The sequence below is a fragment of the Pimephales promelas genome, chromosome 15, assembly GCF_988280905.1.
Source record: "Pimephales promelas chromosome 15, fPimPro1.hap1.1, whole genome shotgun sequence".
In the NCBI taxonomy this organism is placed as follows: Eukaryota; Metazoa; Chordata; class Actinopteri; order Cypriniformes; family Leuciscidae; genus Pimephales; species Pimephales promelas.
Window position 1 is genome coordinate 17,291,098 of NC_142783.1, and position 27,484 is coordinate 17,318,581.

The following is a 27,484-nucleotide window of genomic DNA, read 5'->3' on the forward strand; positions in this document are numbered from 1 at the left end:
AGATGCTATCCTAATAATATGGGCCAACATTTCTAAAGGATGCTTTCAGCACCTTCTTGAATCAATGCCACATAGAATTAAGGCAGTTCTGAAGGCGAAAGGGGGTCAAACACAGTATTAGTATGGTGTTCCTAATAATCCTTTAGGTGAGTCTATATTCCATGGCACGATCATGCCCAGATAAACGAGCACGTGCAGTGGGGGAAAACAAGTATTTGATACACTGCCAATTTTGCAGGTTTTCCCATTTACAAAGCATGTAGAAGTCTGTCATTTTTATCATATATACTCTTTAACTGTGAGAGACGGAATCTAAAACAAAAATCCAGAAAATAACATTGTATGATTTTTAAGTAATTCATTTGCATTTCATTGCATGACATAAGTATTTGATCACCTACCAACCAATAAGAATTCTGTCTCTCACAGACCTGTTAGTTTCTTTTTATCAAGCCCTTCTGGGCAGGGTTGCACCAGCTATTCATAAGTTCTTTCTTAAATTGTAACGTAAAGTCCACACTAGAAGCTTAGTAACTACTAGCTAGTTTGTAATAACTCTGTACTTTATTCCATTGCACCATTTGTTCGTGAGGTAAACCAAAGCTAGTAGGTTGTAAACTCTCCATAAAGTAATGCGTAGTTGCATATTATGATGTTTAGCCTCGAACCAATAGCAGCCTTCAAAAAACGTGAGCAGAAGTTGTGGCTAAGAGGCTCCGTAAAATATCGACTGAAGAGTGCAAACTTCGCAGAAAGGTCATGCAGTCAGATCCGTAAGTTAACCAAAGCTAACAATAATAATCACTATACTAAAAGCAATGTGTCCCGGGATGGCGGAGGATCCCTGAAGGCCTGATTGGGCATGCATAGACAGCAAGAGGAGTTTTATTATGCTAATAAACACTTTAGGATGCGGCGGATGAAAAGCTCATCAACAGTGCCCTTGGAGGGAAGATGCAGACGAATATCCCCAGGCAGGGCACCATGTGAAGGGTATGCAAAAGGCAGATTAAAAGGAGTTGTGTGGACGCAAGTGAACTTGATGCAGGGAAAGAGAAAGCGGGTAAGGCTATTTAAAGGTGAAGTGAATAGTTTTTATAGGTCATTGCTTGGTGCCCTTATCAGATTGTATACATGCAATATCAAAAACATGTAATATTTCACACTGCTGCAACTTGGATAAAGGCTAAACAATCAAAAAGGCAAAAACTCTTTTTTAAAAAAAATCTGATCTCAAAAGAATGAGCAAAAACCTGTGCAAAAAAGAGATGTGTTTTCAAAAAAAGAGATGTGTTGCCTACCCTTACTCATTAAGGTTGTTTCAATACATACTGCATACAGACATAAACATATACCAGCCCGTTCTCATCCTTTAACGTCATATAGAACGCTATATGCAAAAACGGCGCTATACTACGCACATGGCTCCCTTTATCGTTAATATAACACGCGAACCCAAGACGTTATAAATCCTTTAGCGTGAATATGACACGTACACCCTACCCCACACCTAAACTTAGCCCTCACAGCACGTGTTATATTAACGATAACGGGTGCCATGTGCGTAGTATAGCGCCGTTTTGTCACTAGCGTTCTATATGACGTTAAAGGATGAGAATGCGTTGCATATACTTATACTTATACTAGGGCTGGGTATTGAGACAAATTTCACAATTCGATTCGATTTCGATTCACAAGCTTGCAATTCGATTCGATTTCGATTACGATTCGATTCGATTCAATATCGATTATTTTGGATATCAGTTACAATAAATGGTAATTTTTCTCAAGGGAATCAAATCTCTTAAATGCTGTAAACTATGGTCTATATATATAGTCTAGTTGTAGCCTACTGGGCTTCATTAACCTAATATGAAGGTAATAATGAACTGTTTTATAGCTATACAAACACCCCAGATAGCAAACTGACATTGAATCAACGTAGAAACATGACATCGAAACAACGTTGATCTGACATTGTTTTGCTCATTCAATTAACGTTGAACCAACATCAGATGCGTCATTCTTTCAAAACTAACGGAAAATCAACTTGAAATCAACGCGTTGTTTCAACGTTATGAAAGCAAACCAATTTTCGATTTTCATTTAGCTTTGAAGAATACCGCGTCTGACGTTGGTTCAACGTTAATTCGATGAGCAAAATCAACGTTGTTTCAAAGTCATGAGAGACGTCGTTTCCACGTTGATTTAATGTCAGTTTGCTGTCTGGGACTTAAATTACACTTTTATTTATTTTTATAATAAGAAGATTATATGAAATATAAACATTTAAATGGTGGCTGTCATAAAAACTTGCCAGATTTATTCAAATATGCATTAAATATTGAAGAACACTAACGAGTGTGGACTAACGAGTTTATGTGGGTTTTCTGAGGTAAATATGACGATACATGACATTGATTACAAGCTGTTTAACTGACGTCTTTCCACGGTTGAAACGCAGTTTGAGCGAATCAATGTGACATGATACGGATTTGGATAAGTTGTACTCTATCTTTAACTCACTTTCAGATGCTCATTCATGTTTATTTGGCACTGTGACTGGTATTATTAAGCCGGAAGAGAGATCAGCGCTGCTGCTTCTCCAGAGCGATCTCACGCCACAGCGCCAAAACTCTATTTATGTTTTTGAATTTCTAAAGAAAATGGACGTAATTTGAAAATTGAGACTTTGTTTCATATCAATAGTAACAAAGGACAAATATTATTGTGATTTTTTGGATGCGCGCAGCCGCGATACAATGATCCATTCATTCAAACGAAACAGGATGACTAATCGATTCTTGAGATTTAAGAATCGATATCGGTTTGTAAAAATGAGAATCGATTAATATCGAGAAATCTATATTTATTACCCAGCCCTAACTTATACATATACAAAAACACATCATAAGGAATAATTGATGATGAAAAACCACCTCATGCGACCATAAAACCTTTTTTGCGATATGAGGGAGTTTTGGTGAAATTGACGAGTTTCCATTGGGCAAATTTTCAATTCACAATTTCAATATCCGCAATTTGAAGGGTAATGAAAACACGGCTAATTATTCTGCTTAGAATATGGTTACCACACCCCACAATATTGTTCAGATGATGAATTTCAAAAAAATTGTCAGGTTTTTGTCCTTAAAACACTAAATTCTTACGCATCTAATCCCATGCCTCCGTTGCCAATTCCAAAACAAAATTTTGAGCCATTATTACATTGCAAGTGATAAATGTATTGTAGCTCCAAAACTATTTTACTGATAGCACTAACAACACGTTTCTGTTTGAGTGTGTCTCTGTACTGCATGTATGCACACATGTGCATGTGAGCGGGAGAAACAGAGTATAGGATTTCAATAGATAATAAAACGTAATTTTCTAGCACAAAAAGATGAAAAAATCAGTAATTTGTATCCAATTGTTGACTATATTTATTTGCTTGGTCAGTGTCTTTGTGGCTTTTAGTTCTTTTGCTGTTGTAGGCTGTAAGGACCTTTGAAATAACTGAAATCATTTGGCGAAATGATTTGGAACTGTAATGCAGTCAGGACCTGGAACTACTTTAGCCGTACGTTTCCTAAAAATAATCGCACACCTTAGAACATTCGTCAACCAGTCATATTCAAGCATCCAAAATATACAATATATACTTAGGATAAATATAGTCAACATTAAGTCAGTATCTCATAGAAACAGCAAAATGATCAATTTCATCTTCTGATGAAATGACCAGAAAATTAAGATCCATAAGGTCACCTGGCTCTGCTAACCCCAACCGCTGGAGGGAGGCCATCACGACAACAAATATTTGCCATTGATTAATTAACGCATCAATGAAGTGCAAAATTAGCTTGCAGCATTGCAAATAAAGGTCCTGTCTATCTTCCAATTCCTCCTCTCTCCCAACTTCCCAGGATCCTACTCCGCTCTCCGCTTCCGCTGGGGTAGGAGTGAGTGCATGCAGAGAATAAATCATATTTTCTGTCCCATTTCCCCAAACTGATGAGTCCGTTTCCCTGGCAGCATCAGAGCGAGCCGTCCAAAGGGGGATGACGAGGGGCCATGCTACTCTTGACAACTTCACCAGCACTGCATAATGCATGCCAAAGAAGATGAGGAAAAGAGGCATTCCTGCCAGTGGCCAACATATACATGCACCAAACGAATGCGCGTCTGACGTGCGTCTGAAATTTCAGTGAGGGGGGAGGGGGTTGGGGACTGGTGCACTGATCACACGTACATGTAGGCACCTAGTCAGAATGACTCAGCACAGGTTTCCTTTCATGCTGGAGTCGGTCCTTTAGAAGAATGCCGTCTTCACACGTCCCCAGCGTGCTATGTTGCAAAGGGGGGTTCAGGAATGGGACGGGACAGATCCTTTCAACAGCATGGTAAAAATATAGCTAACCGAATCCCGTCGTCCTTTTCAACTCGTTTGAGGATGTGGTCCGTGTCACAGGACACAAAAAAAATCACCTGCCAGAGAATCTCTCTTTTGGGACAGAATGACGGAGACGACAGAGAAAGGTGCCTTTGTGAGCGTATGTGCGCACGTGTTATTACCTGTGAGGACGGCCTGAGCGGATGATGTCTACCTGAGCATTAGCTGAACACAGCTGGCTTGTCGTGTCGCGGTAGATTGAATTTTTTCAGAAGGGACGAAGCAATTACTCCTACTGGGGCTCTTGACACAGAATAAAAAAGTCTCCATATGGATCTCTTCTGCCGGCCGAGTGAAAAACATGCCATTGTGGCACGGCAGAACGATAAAAGAGAGGAAAAAAAAACACCTGATATACGTTCTTTCTTTCAATCTGGAAAAATGAAGAAGTGTTACAGACAATTCACAAAACGAAAGCTGGTTTTTGACCTACAGTATGACGTGCTAAAAATAAAGTAATCGTGAAATGTTGTTTGCAACCCATTTTACAGAGAAGTGAGTAAGGATGTAAGACGGGACTTGTTTTTATCTATCAGGACTTGATTGGATAGTGAATAAAAGGCATTTTAAAGTCATTTAGCAGGCATAAAATGACGAACTGTGTACAATTAGGGACAATTGTGATTTCATGTTGACACAAAAGAGACTTCTCAGATCATAGTTTGTCTACAAAGCATATCAAAAACTAGAATGGATTAACCCAACTCACTCATCTTCTCTGAATGACCAGCCAACAATTCACCCAAAAAAAACCCAGATAAATCCGTCACTCACACTCGCCATTCTGGGCAACTGAGCCGATTACATCTGCTTATTTACAGAGACAATATAAAGCAAATGGCATTGGATTTAACTCTAAAAAAGCTGATTTATTTAAACCTTCCTGTTGTAATCTTGGCCCTGTGCTGATCAATACAGGGCAAGACAAAGAGAAAGGCTTTTAACAGAGCGCAGCACTAAATCTAATGAGCCGTCCTCGGCGCCTGGCACATGTGCGGCTGAATTGACAGATCTGTGAGGGAGATAAGAAGTTCCACCCTTCTGACGTCGTCAATCTCTCCCCTCCATAACCCTGCGACACAACATACACAAATGTCTATGACAAATGCTTAGAAATCCTCCATATCTAACCAGCCTCTCTAAATCTGAATGTATTCTTCGACCGGCAGTCACTGCAAGCCTCTGTGAACAGAAGTTTTTATGATTTATGTGGAGTTGAGATAGAAAATAATGGTAACGCTTCCTTTTACAGTACAGTACTTACAGTGTACTTACCTAGAAAGTACTGGCTAATATAAGGTAAGTACATGGAACAGGGGTAGGTTTAGGGGTAGGTTTAGGGTTAGTACTAGTTATTATCCAGTAATTGTAGTTATTAAAATAAGTACATAGTATTTACATGGGTAACTGGACTGTAAAAGGAAGCGTTACCAATATAATCTAGGGATGCATGATTATAAACATTGGCTGACGCATATAAGCTAATATGACACTAACACTAACTGGGTAATAACCAAATACCAACCCTGAACTTACCCCTAAACCAAACCTTAATCCATGTAGTTACCTTATTTATAGTCAGTTTTTATATCGGTGAGTAAACTAAGTACATTGAAAGTGCAACTAGGGATAGATAGTTCCCCGAGCCTGTATATGTTCCCCTAGTGGCAATAAATTTCAATCGGTGTAAACCAAGCTTTCTCTGCCTTTGAGAAAATGAAAGCTCAGACGCACTGATCTTGAATCTTCCCTGTATGGCATCATACGGAGGAAAGGTAACCTCCCCTTTCTCTGCTTTGCCCACCCAGAGAATTTGGCTAGAATTGTGATCTCCTTCAACTACTTCAGTTCAGTTCTCGCGCATGCGTCGTGGAAATCTCTTGAACCCTCGTCTCAGGCCTACAGTACAAGGTAGAAAAGGAATAGTCAAATAAAGTCGTTATTTTTGTTTGTTTTTTCACGTAAAATCTATTCTCGTCGGTTGATAAACTTATCGTTGAGCCACTGTTGTCACATGGAATATTTAAACAGAAAGAAAACTTCAATGACTTTCTGGGCCGTCAAGTTTCGATCCCTTAAGCAGCCTATGTAGCAGCAATCCACCTCTCAAATTTAATCAAAAATATCTTCATTTGTGTTCCAAAGATGAACGAAGGTCTTACAGGTAGGGATGCACCGAAATGAAAATTCTTGGCCGAAACCAAAAAAACCGAAAAAGAGGAAACCAAGGCCGAAAACCGAAAACCGAAACACCGAAAGAAATTATGCCAATTATCAGTATCATTGCATTTATGGCTATGACTGTGTACAAACGTTACTAAAATCAAGGCATTGCAATTGCATAAATTAATACAAAATTTTCAAAGAATAAATCAATTACAAATTATGCAAATATTTATTTAGCACAATGCACAGTATAAAATAAAATTCAAAATAAAATGTTTTTGACCCCACTCATGTGTACATTAAATAATAATCGAATGGCCTGCAGAAAGGTTTTAAAATTAAATGTTCTCTCATAAAAACAAAGCCGAGTGCGAACTTCTTCTCATCACACCAGCACCCTTTGCACGTCTAAATTAGTTTCTTACATTTAAAAAATGTAGCATACAATAGCATAAAAAGCCTTTTTAAATGAACAAAGGTCCATGATTAATACAAATGTACATGAAACTTAACGAAACATGTTTAGTGAATGTAGAAAATATTTAAGAGAGCATTAATTTAGTTCTATACATACATGTTCCCATATATATTTTTTTGTAATGTCACACAAGTAATAATCTCAGGGTTTACTGGGTTTTACATGATTATTTTTGTATTGGTGGTGGTATACTAAAAAATAAACATTGTCATGTGTTTATCTTTCTTCTTCTCACCGATTCCTAATGGTTAGAGGACAGTTACTTGAGTCGTCCCCTGTCGTTTCAAGGAATAGTACAACGGAGAGCGGGTCCAGTATAAACGCCTCGACTGTTTGGAGCGGTGCGCGCGCTGTCTGAGGAGACTCGCGCATACTTTCGCCTGCCTCCGAAGCGCGAGTCTCCACAGTTTATACTTGACCCGCTCGCATCCGGAGTCGTTGTCATGGCGGCGCGCATTGTTTAGAGCAGATATAGGTGGATAAACAAGGCTTCCGTCTCCTCGCGGGTTCAGATTCACTGAAATACGTCCGAACCGCAAACATGTTGCTTCAGACAAGCACGTGCAGGTCGCGGTTTCTGTTTGCGTCATCACAACATTTCGGCCGTATTGTTTCGGTGATAAAAGTCTTTCGGCCAAAAACCGAAAATGCACTTTTGGGCCATTTTCGGCCGAAAATTTTCGGTGGCCGAATATTCGGTGCATCCCTACTTACAGGGTTGGTACAGCCTGGTGGTGAGTAATTAAAGACTTAATTTTCATTTTTGGGTGAACTATCCCTTTAAGAAACTAAGCGCGTGCCACATTACGCCAGTCATGAACCATATATGACGTCCATTTATGACGTCTAGTCCGGGATGATTGAGCATTATGTGTTACTACGGGGGCTGAGTGTAGTTCCAGGGCACAGTTAAAGACCTGGGCTGAGCGTCAGGTACTGAAAGGAGTGTTTGTTTCAATCTGCAAGCATGTCATCCACTCTAAGACAAGCTGTCTTCTTTAATATCTCACCTCCACTGCGCTTGTCAGCCGGGATTTCCTGTTAGGACGCCTCTGTTTGACCTAAATACTGACAACCGCGACGCACACATGAACGCAGCCAAGGAACGGCTCGTTCCGGCACCTTGACAACGCCTTCTGCAAAAAGGAGGGAAAAAAAAAAAAAAAAGGCCTGTGTTCATAATATCAATTATACACTGTATCATTATCCACAAGTCCCTTTCAGCGGGAGGATAAGCCAGCACAGGCTTTTTGTAGTGTCAGCGCCGAGCACTGTCGGCGTGTAGAAACACGACTCACAGTCACCTTAAAGAGGCAAGCGATCTGACAGGCAGAGTGCGGCGGAGCTGGGGGAAAAAAAAGTCCTCTATTACAAGCTACTAATGCATAACAACACGAAGCATTACAGAGAGGCCATTTACAGTCCTGCATCCCATTAATCAGTTACCACTGGGAGAAAGAGCCACCAGAGCCGCAAACAATTGATCTCAAAGGGACGCCGTCTTTCAATTATGGTAATTAATTACGTCTTTTCTATTTGTTATCTGGTGGGTTGGACAGGGGCGACAGTGAAGAGAGTGTGTTGCAGCCGCTGGAGTGGATTCTTCACTGTCAGACTTCAGTGTCACAGTCATCATGTTTGATTGGACCATGTCAAGGGGACACTGAAAGATGGCCGAGCAAATTCATAGTCTTTTTTGTGATGATGCTGGTAAACAAGTGGTTAAAAGAGGTATTTAGTTTTAATGTTAAAGGGACAGTTCACCAAAAATGAGTCATCATTTACTTAACCTCGTGTTCCAAACCAGTATGAGTTGCATTATTTTATTAAATTTAAAAAAAAAACTATATATATATATATATATATATATATTAGGGCTGTGCAAAAATTAATTGCGATTAATCGCATCCAAAATAAAAGTCTGTGTTTACATAATACATTTGTGTGTGCTGTATATAATTATTTTGTATGTATAAATACACACACATGCATGTATATATTTAAGAAAATGTGTTATTCATATAAAATATTTATATAATATAGATTATGTATTTATATATATATATATATATATATATATATATATATATATACAGAATTTAAGCGCAAATAATTCTTAAATATATACATGCATGCATAGGTATTTATATATACAAAATAATTATATACAGCACACACAAATATATTATATAAACACAGACTTTTATTTTGGATGCGATTAATCACAATTAATTTTTGCACAGCACTTATATATATATACACTCACCGGCCACTTTATTAGGTACACCTGTCCAACTGCTCGTTAACACTTAATTTCTAAGCAGCCAATCACATGGCGGCAACTCAGTGCATTTAGGCATGTAGACATGGTCAAGACAATCTCCTGCAGTTCAAACCGAGCATCAGTATGGGGAAGGAAGGTGATTTGAGTGACTTTGAACGTGGCATGATTGTTGGTGCCAGAAGGGCTGGTCTGAGTATTTCAGAAACTGCTAATCTACTGGGATTTTCACGCACAACCATCTCTAGGGTTTACAGAGAATGGTCCGAAAAAGAAAAAAAAATCCAGTGAGCGGCAGTTCTGTGGGCGGAAATGCCTTGTTGATGCCAGAGGTCAGAGGAGAATGGCCAGACTGGTTCGAGCTGATAGAAGGGCAACAGTGACTCAAATAACCACCCATTACAACCAAGGTGGGCAGAAGAGCATCTCTGAACGCACAGTACGTCGAACTTTGAGGCAGATGGGCTACAGCAGCAGAAGACCACACCGGGTGCCACTCCTTTCAGCTAAGAACAGGAAACATGAGGCTACAATTTGCACAAGCTCATCGAAATTGGACAATAAAAGATTGGAAAAACGTTGCCTGGTCTGATGAGTCTCGATTTCTGCTGCGACATTCGGATGGTAGGGTCAGAATTTGGCGTCTACAACATGAAAGCATGGATCCATCCTGCCTTGTATCAACGGTTCAGGCTGGTGGTGGTGGTGTCATGGTGTGGGGAATATTTTCTTGGCACTCTTTGGGCCCCTTGGTACCAATTGAGCATCGTTGCAACGCCACAGCCTACCTGAGTATTGTTGCTGACCATGTCCATCCCTTTATGACCACAATGTACCCAACTTCTGATGGCTACTTTCAGCAGGATAATGCGCCATGTCATAAAGCTGGAATCATCTCAGACTGGTTTCTTGAACATGACAATGAGTTCGCTGTACTCAAATGGCCTCCACAGTCACCAGATCTCAATCCAATAGAGCATCTTTGGGATGTGGTGGAACGGGAGATTCGCATCATGGATGTGCAGCCGACAAATCTGCGGCAACTGTGTGATGCCATCATGTCGATATGGACCAAACTCCCTGAGGAATGCTTCCAGCACCAGCCACGAAGAATTGAGGCAGTTCTGAAGGCAAAAGGGGGTCCAACCCGTTACTAGCATGGGGTACCTAATAAAGTGGCCGGTGAGTGTATATAGCTTTCAGACAAGTGATCTTCCTATAAAAATTTAACAAGTATAAACAACACTGCTGTTTTTATACAGTGTCCACCACCACCTGTGTGTCCATACGCATCTTTCTTTATAAAACTCACCACATCACTCGCCACAGCACATAGCTCAAACTGATCCAACAGTAAGTCTAAAACACTTCTGATGAAATACAAAACAAACTCAAGTGGTTCCAAACAGTCAAAGATTTGATTTGATTCAGAACATGCGGATTATAGTATTTCACACCTTATTATTGCAGTAATGACTCTTTGAGACAAACCGAATCATTTGAGAGCGCCTCACAACAGCGTCTCGCAAAGGGGACTAAACTTCCTGTGGAATAGAATAGAGGTTGAGGCTTTTAATAGGCGCTGAAATGGAGCAACACTTGACAAGCGCCTTCACTCCAGCGCTGGCTCTGCTCTGTGTGACAGCTGCACGTCTTCACCTCCTCATTACATACTTCATAATCATCACAGAAATAATATCAACACATACGCACACTCTGCCAGGCCCAGTCAGACCATGGAGGAAAGCGCACTTGTGTGAAAGAAGATTACATGACACAGCGAAAAGCACCTCTTCAAGAAGTTAGTTTTTGCCAAGTTAAGTTGCGCCTCCAAAAGTGGATGATTTTTGTTTTTTAACTATTTTTTTTTATTTTTTATTTTTTTTTTGAATGGATGAGACCACAATCTGGAAAACAGTGTGGGCAGTGATCAGCATAATGTCAACATTATATTACAGTACAAACAGTAAAAACAATGTTACAAACCATTTCTATTTCAAATATTGTTCTTTTGAATTTTCTATTGAATCTATCTTGAAGAATCTTAAAAAATATATATATGTCTCAGTACGTGCAAAAACACAACTGTGTTCAACATTGATAAAAATAATAAATGTCTCTTGAGCACCAAATCAGCATATTAGAATGATTTCTGACGGATCATGTGACACTGAATGATACTGAAAATTCGGCTTTGATCAAAGGAATAAATTACATTTTAAAACATTTATTTTAAATAGTAAAATTAATGTAGCCTTGGTGAGCAACATAGACTTTAAAAATATCATAGGTCCCAAACTATTGAAACATGTATGTGTTGTGTAGTGTCAATGGTATAGTATATACATATTGCACACATTATTTACTCATAATTCACTAAAAAACAACAGAAAACAGTTCAGAACAATGACCCAGCAGGTCAAAAACTTTGAAGCTATGTTGCTCATGTAGGCAAACACAAGTTTTAGTCAATCTCAAATGATTAGCCCATTCCGTTCCCTCCTCTTCTCATCATTTTCTGACATCTTCCATTTATCCCGACTAACCCCCCCCCCACCCCCCCACCCCCGCCAAATTTAAATAAATAATAGAAAACATTATAAATACTATAATTGTTTTCCAATTTAATCTGATTTTATTCTAAGAGGAGAAATACAGCCAGAGAGAACTCTACGAAAGTATTTAGGCTAAAATAGCATCAGGATTGATTCCTCGTCCACATATCCAGTCTCTCTGAGAGCAGCATGGATGCTGTAACAGATCCAGGGCCCTCCAGAGATCTCATGGAGTAGAGGAGGACTCTCAAAAGCAGCCCAAAGGCTCATGTGGCTATTTAAAGAGCACTCAATTCACTGTGATGTAGGAATCGCTGCTAATAGAGATAAATCCTCGCTTTGCCTGACCCACAAGGATTGGCCAGATGGGATTTGACACCACACACAGACACACTGGGTGCTTCTCAAAAGGATGGCTGCATCCTAGTGAGGCCGTGATCTTCCTAGTCCAGTCCTTCAGGGGCTTTTTTTAGGCTACAGTCCTCCTCTAGTACAGTAAGCATGCATAGCTACATCACACGTGTTCCTGCACCCACGGTCATGGCACATGAAAATACTATTAAAAACTTAATTTTGGAAAATTAAAAGTCTTTTATGAATGCACAGTGACTGAAACCTGTCTGCAGTTGCTCAGTGGCTTACATTATTGGCACTCTTGCGTTAAGTGATTAATTTGCATTTGTATGCCTTCATTTCCAAAAACATTATTTTTTGTCTTACAATTGATAATGAACAAGCTCAATGCAGAGTCAAGCTCAAAGTCAGTGCTTTTTCGTCAATTGGAATGTGTGCAAAGGAATGGTGGGTGATTGAAGAACGTGAAGGATACATGCATCCTTCAAAATGAGCTGAATGAGGGATGCAAATTGAAGGCTGCCTTCCAAGGATCCTTCAAATTGAGGCGGCCTTTCACGGAGCTTGATGAAGTGGCAGCCGAGATATGCAGCCTTACTAAGACACAGCCTTCCGAATCAGAAGCACCCCCAATAGACACACTGGATACTAAAGTTTACACTCTCTTAGGCCGCACGTCCACCAATGCGTTTAAAGCCAGCTGAAAACGCCAGCGCTGTTCTGAAAACGCCTGAGGGCGTTTGCTGAAAGTGTTTGAGAGTGCTTTGACAGCAGGCTTTTTTTTTTTTTGAGATGCTATATGTGCTATGATATGGAATATCTACGGTAATGGTATTAGCATCTAATTTCTGCAAATATGTTTCTGAATATATATAAAAAAATGTCTCTAGCACTAGTTTTGGATGAAGAGATTAACTTCTTGTTGTTTCTTCTTTTCATTTTACAAGCAGAATATGACGGTTGGTCGTGTGGTATTTGTACCGCCCCTCCTCCACTGTGATTGGACGGCTGGGTAAAATGTGACAGTTATGAGTGCTGCTATTTTAAGTTGAACATTCTTAAACTCTCAGTAATCAGTAAAAAAAACAGAGCGCTCAGCATGAAACAGACGTTCAGTGCCCCGTCATGCTATTGAGTTTTAAAGCGGAGGTTTACTGCTTTTTTTCTTTGCATGATTGTGTTTATGGTGTGCAATATAACATGTATTCATGGTTTTTCTTTTTTTAAAAAGTCTTATTTTCCATGAATTTCACCTTTATTGTAAGCTTTCTCTGTCATTTGAACGACTGGTTGACTTCCTGATTCTATGAAACCACTCCCTCAGAAACAGGCAGTGGGCTCAGATTGGTTAATTTGGGCTGGTGTGTTGTGACTGGCTAAACTGTAGTGCACGTTGTCCGGAAAATTCACGCCCATACGGGTGAAGTTGCATGTGTTGCTCCTGTCAAATGTAAATAATGGTGTCGATACTGCAGTATCAGTATGAGCCAGAATCAGACCCAGAAAGTGGCAATGAGGAGAGGCAAGCAGAACCTCCCCAAACATGGCTCTTAAAAACGTTTCTGAATAGTAATTTGCCTATATATATATATATATATATTTACTTTATAGCCTACAAGTTTGTCTTACACAAAATAGCATCTAACTAACTGGCTAACATTACTATATACACAAACAGAGTTAGCACTGGTTTACGTTCTTGATCAAATCGAAAAATAACACCATAAAGTATATACATGAAAAATACATTTACAACATTAGTATTTATACAAAATTTAGGTCCAAAATGTTTGTATGTGTTTGTCGTAGACATAAAATAGCATAACTAGTAGCCTAGTGGCTATATAAAGCCAGCGCTGGCATTTGATAAAACTAAAACACAAGGCTACGTCTGAAATTATACCAGCCCGATCTCATGAAAGTTCGTATCTATGGCACGAATGACATTTCTCGTGGCATTTATATGCCAAAAAACAGTTTTTGCGTGTATATGGCACGCGATTTTCGCGTACATATGATACGCACTTTTTTGCGTATAATACGCACAAACTCCCCACCCCCCTCCCCCCTAAACCTAACCCAGGGTTTACCATATACACGAAAAAAACACTTTTGGCGTATAAATGCCACGAGAAATGACACTCGTGGTATAGATACGCATCTTCATGAGACTGTGTTGAATTATACTGTACATGCAAATACATTTAAAATGATTAAGTCTTAGCCTACTTACAGTTTGTTGCCCAACAACTGCTGCCTCTGGTTTTAAAGTTGAAACTGCTTCATGTTTTAGTAACAGTTTCTTGTTGAATCCGGCATTGAATTCGTGGAGATTATGGAAACTGCTATTCTTTAAATGCATATTTTATTTTATATTTAAACATAAATTGTACCCATTGTTGGCGAACTAAAACGCCCCCCCCCCCCCCCCATTTGAATAAATGTTTATTGAAATGTATTTAATAATAAATATTAACAAAAATAAGCAATCAGAATCTAGACTCATAACTGACTTAGGCGAACAATATGCCTCGTAATAATCTAATAAAAAATAGCAAACAAATATTAGGAAAAACAGTGCAACCTTACTTAGTTATTAGTAGCAATTTCTATTATTTAATAAAGATATCTATAACTTGCATTTTTCAACTGTTCTTGGATATAATCCTTTGAGCAGAGCTTGTTGCAATGCATTTTGGGATTTCCTTAGCTCAAGCTAATTTCCAATGCCTGTACACTTCGCTAGATCTGGATAGTAAAGAAAATAACAAAATGTTCCGACATTCCGTGCACGTTGGCGGAACACAGAGAGAAAAGTCCATTCCAGCCATCATCAATCTTTTGATTACTTGCACGCCAGCTCCCACACAGAAGCTCGCAGATGCCAGAGCCAGTTAATAATTCTATCCATTTTCAGAGGTAGACTCCATCATTTATTATGTTCTGTATCTATCCCATCAGCTGTCTAATAATTCTCATCATCATTGGCTAATGCCAAAGCCAGTATTCGGCCCTGATAAAGCGCTTGGCTACACTGTTTGCTTTATTTACGTTTGTGAGCATTGTAAAGGCTGTCCGGCAGCTAATGAATATTGCAAGGGGAGCGGTCGAGGTTAAGGAGGGCAGGATCATCCATGATGCTGGCTAATATAGCATTGACTTTAATCATTACCGCTTATTTTGCTCGCATCTGGAAAGAACATTTTGCATGTGGTTGATTCTATAAAAGCACTCTCAAACTCTGAGAGAGAAAAAGACTAAGTGAAAGCAGATTTTGCACATTCACAGATTAGTCTCAGTGTATCGTATATTATGTGTCTCAACTTTCAAGTACTCAAAGTCTTTCAAATAAAAATAAAAAAGTGTAAAACTGTAGCCTCAGTACGATATTATGAAACTCTGACCTCTATATGCAAGAGAGAACAAGAGTGAAAGAGGAAGGCACAGGGCAATAGGGCATGAGTGAAAGATTGAGGGGAAGTGAGGGTATCCAGGGAGAAGAGATGACTGATCTTGACCTCTTTACGCTAAGTTAAAGAGGCTACAGCACTAAGTTTCCATGGTGGACACAATTACTTAAAGCTATTTTCTATCAATTTCAGATAGTGTTCCATACTGACATAACAATAAGCCTTGGAGACCAGCCAGCTAAACAGGAAAAGCCTGGCCAGATTGGGAAGTCAGCAAAACTCGGTTGGCTTAAGAGTGTTTTTTTTTTTTTTTTAAGTGTGGGAATTACATCATAGGGGAAACAAACAAACAAACAAAAACACACACACACCACTACTGATATATTTACATTAAAGTCAGCATGAAACAGAAGTCGTGATAGTCTTTTTTTTCCCCTATAATGACAGATATTCAATTGAATTTGTTTGTAGACACGATAAGATTTTGATCCATTGCGTATTAATTGGATTTCAGTTTGCTATTGCTGTTTATCTAATGTGAGTGACAGGTTTTCCCACCCTCACGCCAGTGAACACGCCATCGGAGCAGAGAAGAGATTAAAATATCTGTATTTTAAAGGGGTGGTTGATTATTATTTCACTTTTCTAACTTTAGTTAGTGTGTAATGTTGCTATTTGAGCATCAACAACATCTGCAAAGTTACAATGTTTAAAGTTCAAAGCTAAGGAAGATATTTGTTTTTAAAGAAATAGTTTTTTTTTAAAGGGACACTATAGAGTTTGTTAGAGTTGCTGTAGAGTACTTGTATTTAACGATATCGTCGTAAATACCACTCACACAGACCGTGACATGGTGTGATGTGTTACATAGTATACAATAGTACATTGTGTTTAATGAGATCTAATATATGCTGTAAGTGGTGAGAATTTTCGCGTGATTAAATACACAGATCCGACTATTATCCCCATGTACTTTAATGGTCCAGTAACAGAACTTTTTTCATGCGTGTCAGAGGTTCTGGGTTCTAATCCGCACTAGCAGTATAGTTTATTTTCCACATCAAAACCGATTGTTTATTAGTGGTTGTATATCAAGCAGGGACACGTTTTTTTGTGTATTAGGTTTTGTGATTTCACCACAACAAATATAGTCTCTCTGCAACGGATTGAAGCATGCATCTGTGTGAAGACTGTGTGCGTCACAACAGAACACTGTATTCGCACCACTGATCGCAGCGACAACAAGCTCTTTGGTCACTTGATATCAAAAACACCACATTTCAGATTGCCTCTTATTTAACAAACGAACAAAATGAATGCTCTACTAGAGATAACTGGAGATGTTTTTTTATTTATTTATTTATTTTTTGTCTGTAATGGCATCCATGCTGCGAGATGTTTCAATGGGGACATATCACACCCGCAAATTACGCCAATGCTCGTTTCCCTTCTCTGTTCCTCCGACAATGCTTTCCTAGCTTTGTCAAGACGCCCACCATTCAACCGTAAAGAAGTCATGCAACCATTTCAATAACTCTGAAGCTGTTCAGTTAAGCTAAAAAAAACTGCATAGCGTCACTTTAAGGACTACAACAAACGGCTGGTAGGGACTACCAACATTCCTCCTGGGTTAGTGACATCACCAATCATAACAGCTTTGCATTTAAAGGGACAGACACAAAAATGGTGCGTTTTACTCACCCTCAAAAAATGGCAATTTTAACATATCTGTAGGGTATACAGAGCTAAAACTAGCTAAAAGCTAAATAGAACATAAATAAATAAAAACTAGCTAAAATTGAGCTAAAACTTAACATATACACTCTGGGGACATCAAAGACTTATTTTACGTCTTGTTAAAGTGTATAAAGATAAATAATTTATAATACTGCAATATTCCATAAAAAAATTAAATAAATAAAAAATAATAATAAAAAAAAACTATGAATATTACTGGTAAATCTTTACTAGACAAAAAACTAATACTGATTTTTCCCTCTTTCCAACCCTCCAATCAGCCATTTACATTCAGTTTACCACCAACACAAAACGTACATGTGTTGTCCTCTATATGCACAGCACCACAATTTCATTTGTCAGCATATGTTTTGGGAGCCACACAATCCAATGATAGCATGAAATCTAACAGTGATTGGAATTTCACACAGCTAATTTCCCAAAGGTTTTCCCCCTATTTGCCAGGATTTCCAAAGGAAAAAAAATAAATAAATGTAATAGTGCTTATAAAATTAGCATGTGTCCAGTTTATTATTCAAATGGATTCAGTGCTAAAAAAATGCAAACCGACAGATTATTAAAATAATAATAACATTTATACAGTGCAGTTGAATGCTCAATTCTGATTGGTTGACAAACATTCCAAGATAAGCTCACAGCTAAAGTATTTCCAGGCAGGTCTTGACCACATGACACTTCGCCAAATTATTTAATACATTTTAAAGGTCCTTAAAGCCAATAAAACCACAAGAACTGAAATCCATGAAGGCACAGTGCAAGCAAATAAATATAACAAACAAAAGGATAAAATACCATGTTTTCCCCACAAAATTACATTGTATCTATTTTTCTCCCGCTAAAATAAAGAAAACTTGGTTCAATATTTTGTTGTACAATGAAAACATTCATATATTTGAGTGGATTAAGTGTCTTTTTGAGCTCTACTCTACATACACAGATATTTTTCAAATCTATTTGAAATACATTTCTGCTCTGTTTCCCAGAATTTAAAGCAGTCGGTTTGCTTTTCATGCAAAACCGTGACTATGGGTGAAGTTTAAGGCACCAAAAATATGCTCTCCATAGTCTTCAGGTCCCGCTGCTCAGATGCCCTTCCAGAGAGCAGACTCATTTCCTCTCGCAGCCTCCAGCTCTGTTTCCCACCGGCTCTGCTAACCCCCCACAGCTCTGCAATTTCAAAATAAAGTGTCTTTTTAAGCAAGCAGGCTGTACTGCCTTTTCAACCTGTTCCAATGGAGAGCGTCTCTTTAGCAAAGCCCCATTGAGCGGCCACGTGGCACACTTGCTAATACCACGATCGCTTTCATTCCCCCGAACCTCTAAAACCCTCTTAAAAGCGTTCAGACGCACTCGCAAAGCAGACGCGCACACGGCGACACATTAGAACGAGAGAGGGGAAATATAAGCGGAAGTGTTCACTAAATTGCACCACTCCAAATGAGTCTGATGAACCGAGCCCTTTGATTGCATTTTCAAGCTCTGCATACAATTTGTACGCCGTTTTCTTTTAAAAAATGCGTCCTCGTTTCCCACACTGTACCATGGAGCATCAGTTAATCAGTGCCGCCCATAACCCAGCCCTCTATCTGCAAAGAAATAGAAAAAGAAAAATGGCTCGGCAGAAGAAATCCAAGCAGTGGTTGTGTGTGACACCGCGTAAAGGAAAATAAATGTTATGTGCACTCGTGTGTACGTGAGAGTGAGAGGGGGGTGTGATAAATGCTTGATGTGCCATCCGCCCGCCAAGCGTTCCCTCCTCCGTCTTTCAAAGGTGTGCGGTGCCCTTTAAGCATGGCTCGGTGGCTTATGAGACCGGTTTCAGGCTGTGTTTACCCGTCTGTCAGGCTCACTGACGCCTGGGAGTACAACGATAAGGAAAGGTTGCCGTTTAAAGCCTCAGCGAGCTTTGCAAAACAAACTGGCAGCAAATGTGCATATTAATTCAGACAGACAAAACAGGTCGGGGAAATATAATGACAGAGTGACACAAACAAAGCAGGTGCTAAAATGATCCCATTTAGTCATTTAACAAAAGCCGGCGCGTTCGCACGGCTCTCAGCGGCTGCAGTCTTTTTTCCTCACTCTGCGTTTCTAAAAATCTCTTCATCTATCTCACTGGAGCTTTCCATATTTCCCTTTCTTCCATGGAAGAGTGACGCATGAAATCTGGGAATATGATGAATGAAGCTGCTTGTGAAATAACTAAAATATTGAACAGAACAAGATGTAATATTTGGGTGAACAGAATGGAGAATCAATGTTTTGGGAAGACTGGAGTTGGGTGGCAAGATAGTATACTGTAGTGTAAGTGCGATTACTACTAGGACTGCTTATGTTTTTTGCACATGACAGTGAATAAGAAGTGTCCCAAACAAGTCAAGAATGTTATTAAAAGGAATTTAGTTTACTCAAAATTGAAAATTGTCATCATTCACTAACATCGTTCCAAACCTGTATTACTCTACGATGTTTTGAAGAATATTGAATATTTTCTGACTTGCTGAAATGCAAGCTGTTTGCTGATTTTCAATCTGAGTCAATAATAAAAAATAAAAAAAAAACATTTACATGAGTGATAATGAGTGAAGACAAAGTTTAAGAGGACTGTGATAATGATTTTTCAGTGTGATAATGCCTAAATATAACAGTTTCTCATCTTTCTATCAACATACATCAACAAAGAGCAAATGCAAATACCACAATATTTTTTTTTCTATGCTATTTAAGATATTTAAGAATTTTTATGGCCCTAATAAAAAAAAAAGACAATGAAATGAGATGAAGTACATTTAGTATGTTCTAGATTATCCAAAAAACATGCACTATCACATGTTACTTAATATATAAACATTTTTTCGGGTGAATTTTCAGCACTAATTTGTGATTTATAGAGATATTATGACTTACTTTTTTTGGTCAAAATATTGCATTTTAAGAGTAGTGAAGTTTGCTCATCTCATCTTCTTTTTGTGCATTTTTTTTTTAACTACAGCAAGCTGACAAAGTGATAACCATCATCAAAAAACAAGACAATGATAATGCAGTGGCAATGGTGACGTAAAACATCTCCATGTGAACAGACGCTGGTCCATCGATCAATAGTCCATTAGCATCCGTTACCCTCGGGGCCTCACAAGGGTCGCCCCCTAAGTTTATTCGTCTCTCTGTCATCCCCTGGCCCCGCATAACTACAGATTAGCTCACTCGAACCAAAGCCATTGTGTGTAACCCCATTCACCCTGAGATACGAGTCACCTTAACGAAAGTGCAAAATTAAAAAGGCGCTCGATCTCGTGGCGAGTCCTTGTGCTGACAAAAGCGGCGGAGTAGAATAAATTGCAGCCGCAACGGAAAAACAGTCTGTGATATAAATATGAAAAAGAGCCTGATTTAATTTAGTGCTCATCTTCTAAGGGCTAGAAAAATGAAATGAAATGTGAGAGGCATAATTCATCAAACCAAGCAGCCTCCATTTCAGCGGTGTCAGAGCCTCTCGGAACAGGGCAAAGAGAAACGTCTTCAAAGCTTCCAGAACCCACAGCGAGAAACGTGACTGCTTCATTAACATTCCAGAGCACTTTTCCATGCTCGAATTAACATCAGCAGAGTGAAATTACTGATTGAGCGATCTTGAGTTGTGACAAGAGTCGTTTGTTGGGCTGCAGTTCTGAGTGTTTCTGAAGAACCGATGTTCTGTTTTAGAGTAACGCAGAGATAAGGGCTTCTCTCTTACCTCATTGACATTGATGCCGTGTTTCCTCATGTACTCCCGGTCATTGACCTGACCACCCTCCGCAAAGTCCATGGTTAGAATGCGCTTGGTAGAAAGATCCCAGTGAATCTTTGGGATCTGAAAGAAAACAAAACAAGAAACAGATTCTCAGCAGTTTTTTTTGCAGGAAGCTGTGCCATGTTTTACTTAATTTGTTCTAATTAGAGCCCGAACATCATCAGTGCGAGGACCCTATTGGATTTGTTTATTATTATTTTCATTTTGAATAAATAATGAAAAATTTCCTATTCAAAAAGTAATATTTTGGAATTAGGAAAATTAGCTGGGATAAAGTTGAATATTCAAAGTAGCAAAATCATTTTTTGTGCTTTTTCTCAAGCTTTGCAATGTGGTTCCTGAGTTGTTCTAACGCTGCATCCAGAATGAAATACTTCCCTACTATATAGTATACGAAAAACAGTATACCAAAAGAGTAGTATGTCCGAATACACAGTATTTGAAAAAAGTCCCCGGATGACCAACTACTTCCATCGGGATTATGAAATGCGCATTCGATAGACACTTCACAATCCATTGAGGCCACAGGAGGGGATTTATGAATGGCAGTGAAGCGACACAACTGATGCTGTTAGGTCACGTGACAGTAACAACATGATGGATGTAGTACAGTATGTCCAGATTACATTCATACTACCCATATTCATACTATATGGAACATTTTTGCAAGGGTGTTTTGATTGGTATTAAGGCCAATTCACACTGTCTGTCGGTGCAGACACTTCATTGGGTTCTGTCGGCGTCCGTTGGCGTTGGTCGACAAGCTAGAGTAGTAGTACTAAACTAAACTGTGGAAAACAGTTATAGGCTGTGCACTATGAGGATGCAGCATAACTAGCCACACCAAAATCGCCAATTTGCACACTGCTGAGAGTCGCTATCTACAGTGACATAGAGAAAATGGGTTCCGGCAATAAGATTCATTGTGACGGATAATACCAGATGCACAAAATTAGCTATAATCTGCACATAAAGCTCAAAGCAGCATGCTTTCTCGATGCTTCAGATGACCTTCCTCTTCCATACGACAGCTTCCTGTTCCTGAACACCGCTGCTTATCTGGTGCTCTATCGCTCTAACAACTCGTCTCACTAATTAAAAAACTTTCTGCTCATAATGAGGAAGATTTACAGACTGTTTTTCTTTGATAATTTCCCTGCTCCTGATACCAAGGCCTGGCTTTTGCCACCACCTCCGGCGACACTTTCAGCCTAGTTCCTCTCCGCTCTCTTTATCAAACGAACGTCAACGATAAAAAATCCCTCCGTTACCACCATATAAACAGAGCCATTTTTCAGCTCAGTGTCTGCCTCGTGGAACAGCCACACACTCTGAACTGCCTGCGACTCTGCCACACCGCCGCTGCTGTATAATCATGCTTGTTTTACAGGGCGAGAGGCTGATGCGAAGAGCTGGGGATTTATTCCTGACATGGCGGCTTGTGCTCCGCTGTCAAACGTTTTGACAGAGCTAATAGTGTGCATTAGAGGCACAAATCTGCGGGTGTAAACTCAGGCAATTCTTATTACCCTGCAAGGCCAGCCAGGTCTCTTTGTTATTCATTAAAAATGAAAAGGGGACTTGCCTGGAAGCATTTGGCAGTTGTTATGACAGATTATTTACCTTGCAAAGTTTTTTTTTTTTTTTGCAGGGAAGAATTATGAGGGCACTCTGATATGTAGCATCTAGCCGAGACAGTGTGAAAAAGTGCAAGGTACAGCTAGTAAGGTGTTTAAGTAGGACTTGTAATGTGACTTGCTTCACTTGAAAGTTGACAAAATTCTCAGAATAAAATGTTGAACTGTCAAAAAAGTCTGAGCTTTTTGTTTTGTAGTGCTGAAGTCTGTTGAAAAGCGATTTTTCATGGCATTTGTGCAGCCTCGAAGGGCACACTGCTCTTGAGAGTTGTTCCAAAGGAAAGTGAGCAAATTAATTCTTTCATGAAGGCTATTGGCAATTTATCATTTAAAAATCATATCATTGATCATTTCAAGGATGTAACCTTACCATTTATGAACAAGTGAACCTAGCTGCAGAGTCATCGTGATTTTGTTTTAAAACCGGAGGTAATTTAAGACATTAAGACCCGGTTTCTAGCCTGGCTAACGACACATGTTCATTTTCTCGTATTTGAAGCATGGTTTGCGAATGCCCAGAGCCGTATTATTGGGTGCTACAAATGTCTATCAAATGCGCCTGTACGTAGCTCACAGCCATTCGGTTCAATGATACCACATGTCTCGCTATACATTTTCCCACTTATAACATGGCTACATACCAAATAAATCAATAATTTTACACAGAATATTGATTTAAAAAGGAGTTTATTAATTTAAAAAACAATGATATTACCGGAGTGAACAAGTGCGTCAATAGCAACACGATCTAGCTGTTAAAACACATGAAATGGTAATTATGTGATCAACAAAAAAGGCCAACGTTACATGAAGTAAAAATTGAAAAAGTGAATCACCATTAACAGGGAACAGCTTTAAATCCCCCCTCTGCAAATCAGTTGAGCCGATCTGTTTAATGTCAAACATTAGGCTGTATCAAAACGTAACTTTGCGTCCGCTGCCATGGTCCATAGATATTTACAAACTGCTTCGGTGTGTCGTATATACGTCGTCATCGTCTTGCTGCTCCCTCCCCATTCTGTGATTGGTTCCCTATCTCAGGGGAAAATTTGGTTTATGGTGTCCAGGCTGCCTAGCAGCGTGAATAAAATCGCGCTGCGGCAAGGGAGCATGGGGAAACCCAGGCTATCCGGTTTCACAAAAATGGCTTAAATTAAGCCAGGATTAGGCCTTAGTTCAATTAGGACATTTAAGTATGTTGCCGTACACCCAAAGACAATCAACAGTTTTTCCCCAATGCCACATAAAAAGACATTTTCACAAACCTTCAAAAAGTTGAACTTCCTGAGCATGTCTGCTATTTTCTCAGCGTTTCGGCCCTCATTGAGAAAGTCCAGTTCCAGAGGCAGGTTCTTCTTGGCCTCTTCCACCAGCCACATAAAAGCAAAGTCTGGAAACAACCAGTGGACAACCTGAAGGAGAAACTGAAGAAAGACACAGGCAAACATTTAGTTACATATTGCATTGTTTGATAAAGAAGATTGATGTTGTTGTTTTTTTTTTGTATAAGTGTATAGTTTTTTAGGCCCTGACAAGAAGCATCATGTTAAGAAAAAAAAAGTGCTAAATATCTCAGGAAGGGACATGAAAACTCATCACTAATGAAAGCTCAGAACTCCAAACCAAGAGTCTGAGTAAGAATTGGCTATAATAGAGTAATTATACGTGATACAAATGAAATTGTAGGTGCATGGACAAATGGCTATTTCCAATACAATAAATGAATAAAACTGTAGGTTGAATGATTGAATCTATTTTTTAAGCACTAATGGGAGGTGAATAGGCCCCTAGACGAATCGAGCTATACATGGGTGTGTGACAATGACAGAGCGTGTGAATTAGGCATCAGAAGCCAGGCATCGGTAGCCGTGCTCCCTCTGTAATTACCTCCATCACAACAATGTCCTTGGAGCTTTGCCGCTGGACCTTGGGATGCTGTACTTTCACTGCCACCGTCCTCCCATCTGGAAGTACTGCTTTGTGGACCTGAGCAAGGGAGGCGGCCCCGTGAGGTTTCTCGTCAAATTGGATGAAAAGATCGCTGAGCTGAGGATGAAATTTTGTTTAAAAATTAGAAAACTAGAAAGAGGCAGGAAGGGAATGCTGCAGGAGTTGTGACACTGAAAATTATGCAGCTAGTCATTTAAATGCTACTTTTATCCAAACTTAAAGTAAACTCTGAGGTTGAAGTTTATATATATATCTGTTCTATATAACTAAGGGAAGACTGTATCCAGAACAACACTTTTTGGTTACCAGTCAAAATCCTTCACCACACAAATCAGTAAAACCAAGCTGATTTACTTTACTTAAAAAAAAAAATCCATTTAAACTTGAACAAATCAATTGTATTAGTTTTCTTTGCAACATTAGTTGCAAAATGTGTTATACTACAAGTAAATACTCTCTACAAAGATATATGCTATTCAACAAGGAACAAATCATTTAATTGTCAGTTCAGTTATAACAGCAGGGGAAATTATGTTGAGCAGGGTGTAAACAGGGCATCTTGTAAATGTGGTTGGTGAAAAATAGCATGACTGATCAGTATGCCACTTTTTTCCTACAATGCCAACTGCAATGAATATTCAACACAGACACAACAGGGGCAATGCAAGGGAATGCCAAGAGGAAGTGACAAATTTCTCATTGGTGTATGCACAAGAGGAGTTAACCATAAATAAATTCTCCAAAAGGATTATCAAGCTGTTCTACTCCAAAATGAAAACATTTTTTTTTTCTTTCTAATGCATCTCACTGCTACTGGAGAGACAAAAAGGATGAATGTGTGGTTAAAAAAAACAAGGGATGGTGAACCTTTCAACATTGAGTGCCGAGATATCCTAGCTTTTCATTCAATTAACGTCACCAGGCAACCTCTACACAAACAAATGAGAGTGTAGCAGATGAAGGTCAACTCGAATTCAGCTGTTCATTTCAAAGCTCCTAAGTATCGAGTCAAATGCTAAAAACAATGTCTTAATCCTAGTTTTGCATTTCGTGTCAGCATAAAGAGTGCATCTTGGGAAGAGTAGGCTCCTGGTGCTTAAACTGTGGGAGGTGAAATTATACTACTGAAATACATAATTTTGTCATTTGAATGAATCCTCAATGTACAGGGCAAACATAGTCTTATAAAATGAGCTTGGGAACTTTTTCCATCCAGAAAGAGGGCAGAGCCAAATCAATAATAAATATGTAAACTATACGGCTACTAAATTATGAACATATCTCCATGTGATTTTTCCCAGTTTTGTGTGTGCCTCTTTTTTATTTGCTGCTCAGCGATATACTAAAAAAAATTTAAAAAAAAAATAAAAAAACTACGAGCACTAGTCTAGTCTTGTGTTGTCAACTAAACTAATAGCTTATGAAGCCCATCTACTGTAAAATCTGAAACTATTTGATCTGTATAAATGAAAAGATTAGATTGTGTTTGTTCATAATGTGTCCAAAGCTGGCAGCTCCAATTTTGGCAGCAGCCAAATTGCAAAAATGGAATTAGGAAAGTGGATTGAAAAGCTCTGAAATGTCTGATGACTAAGTTAGTGGATTTTATCATTGTCTAGGTTGGATTTCTGCCATCTGTGTCAGCTAAGCGGCATGGGACGGACTTTCTCTCCAGAGAGAGAGAGAGAGAGAGGCGTCATGCCAGAGTCTGCAGTCTCAGGTGAAGGACCATTGAGAAACAAACGTTTCTCACCTTATGTATTCACCCTGAAATTTCCCCTGCAAATGGCTCTGATCCAGCCTGTTGAAGTCTGGATTGCACCCAGGATAAATGAGGAACATGCAAAAGAACAAAGCATAACAGAGCTGTGAATAGCACATAGCAAGTTCTGTTTCTCTGAATGTGAAACTGATTTAGTGACACAACCAGTTAAAAATAGAGATTATTTGCGTCATGATTCCGATTCGCCAGTTCCCGCCAGAGCTTGCAACATAAATTACTGATATACAGAAACTGCCCATATTCTGAGCAGAAATTAGTATACTTTTACTTGCGAGGACCTCCTACTGAACAATTCTGTCCTTAAATTGTCAAGCAAACATAATTCACTTTATGATTAATTGACGAAGTCAACATAGCGATCTACATATTAAGAGTATTATTACTCTTTTTCTGAGCCCCTATATAGTATTTCGGTTGCACTTTATTTTACAGTACATGCACTTACATGTACTTACAGTGTACTTAAAGTACTGAGTAATATAAGGTAGGTTTAGAAGTATATGTTCTGAGTTAGTATCTAGACAATTTATTGCAATTACTATAATGAATATGTATGTACATGGGGAACAAGACTGTAAAATAAAGTACCACCAGTATCAACATAGACCTTCAAGAATGTTCAGACTTTTTCGAATGGATTTAACTTACAAATTTTGCGTCATAGACTTCCATTCAAAATCTTTTCATTGAATAACTCCTATACCTTATTCAAGCAACAGATATTCAGCCTGTTCTGACTTATCAAGCTATAATGTCAAAACATGTTACACATGGGAACAGAATGCATGATAAAATATTGTAGCAATTCCTGTCAACGTGGTAAAACATGCAAGGAGCATTCAAAAACATGCTAAGAGTTAATGCTATTT

General features: G+C 38.9%; 1 protein-coding gene across 1 annotated transcript in view; it reads right to left on the reverse strand.

Annotated features, from left to right (window-relative positions):
- The window catches only part of adck1 (aarF domain containing kinase 1), a 126,802-nt gene that overhangs the window by 36,085 nt on the left and 63,233 nt on the right, over positions 1-27,484 (reverse strand). The window contains exons 5-7 of the mRNA XM_039671164.2: positions 24,770-24,928; positions 24,148-24,306; positions 21,189-21,305 (exon numbers count right to left, since the gene is read on the reverse strand). Of these exons, the coding sequence (XP_039527098.2) occupies positions 21,189-21,305; positions 24,148-24,306; positions 24,770-24,928 (435 nt within the window). The remainder of the gene's footprint in view (positions 1-21,188; positions 21,306-24,147; positions 24,307-24,769; positions 24,929-27,484) is intronic.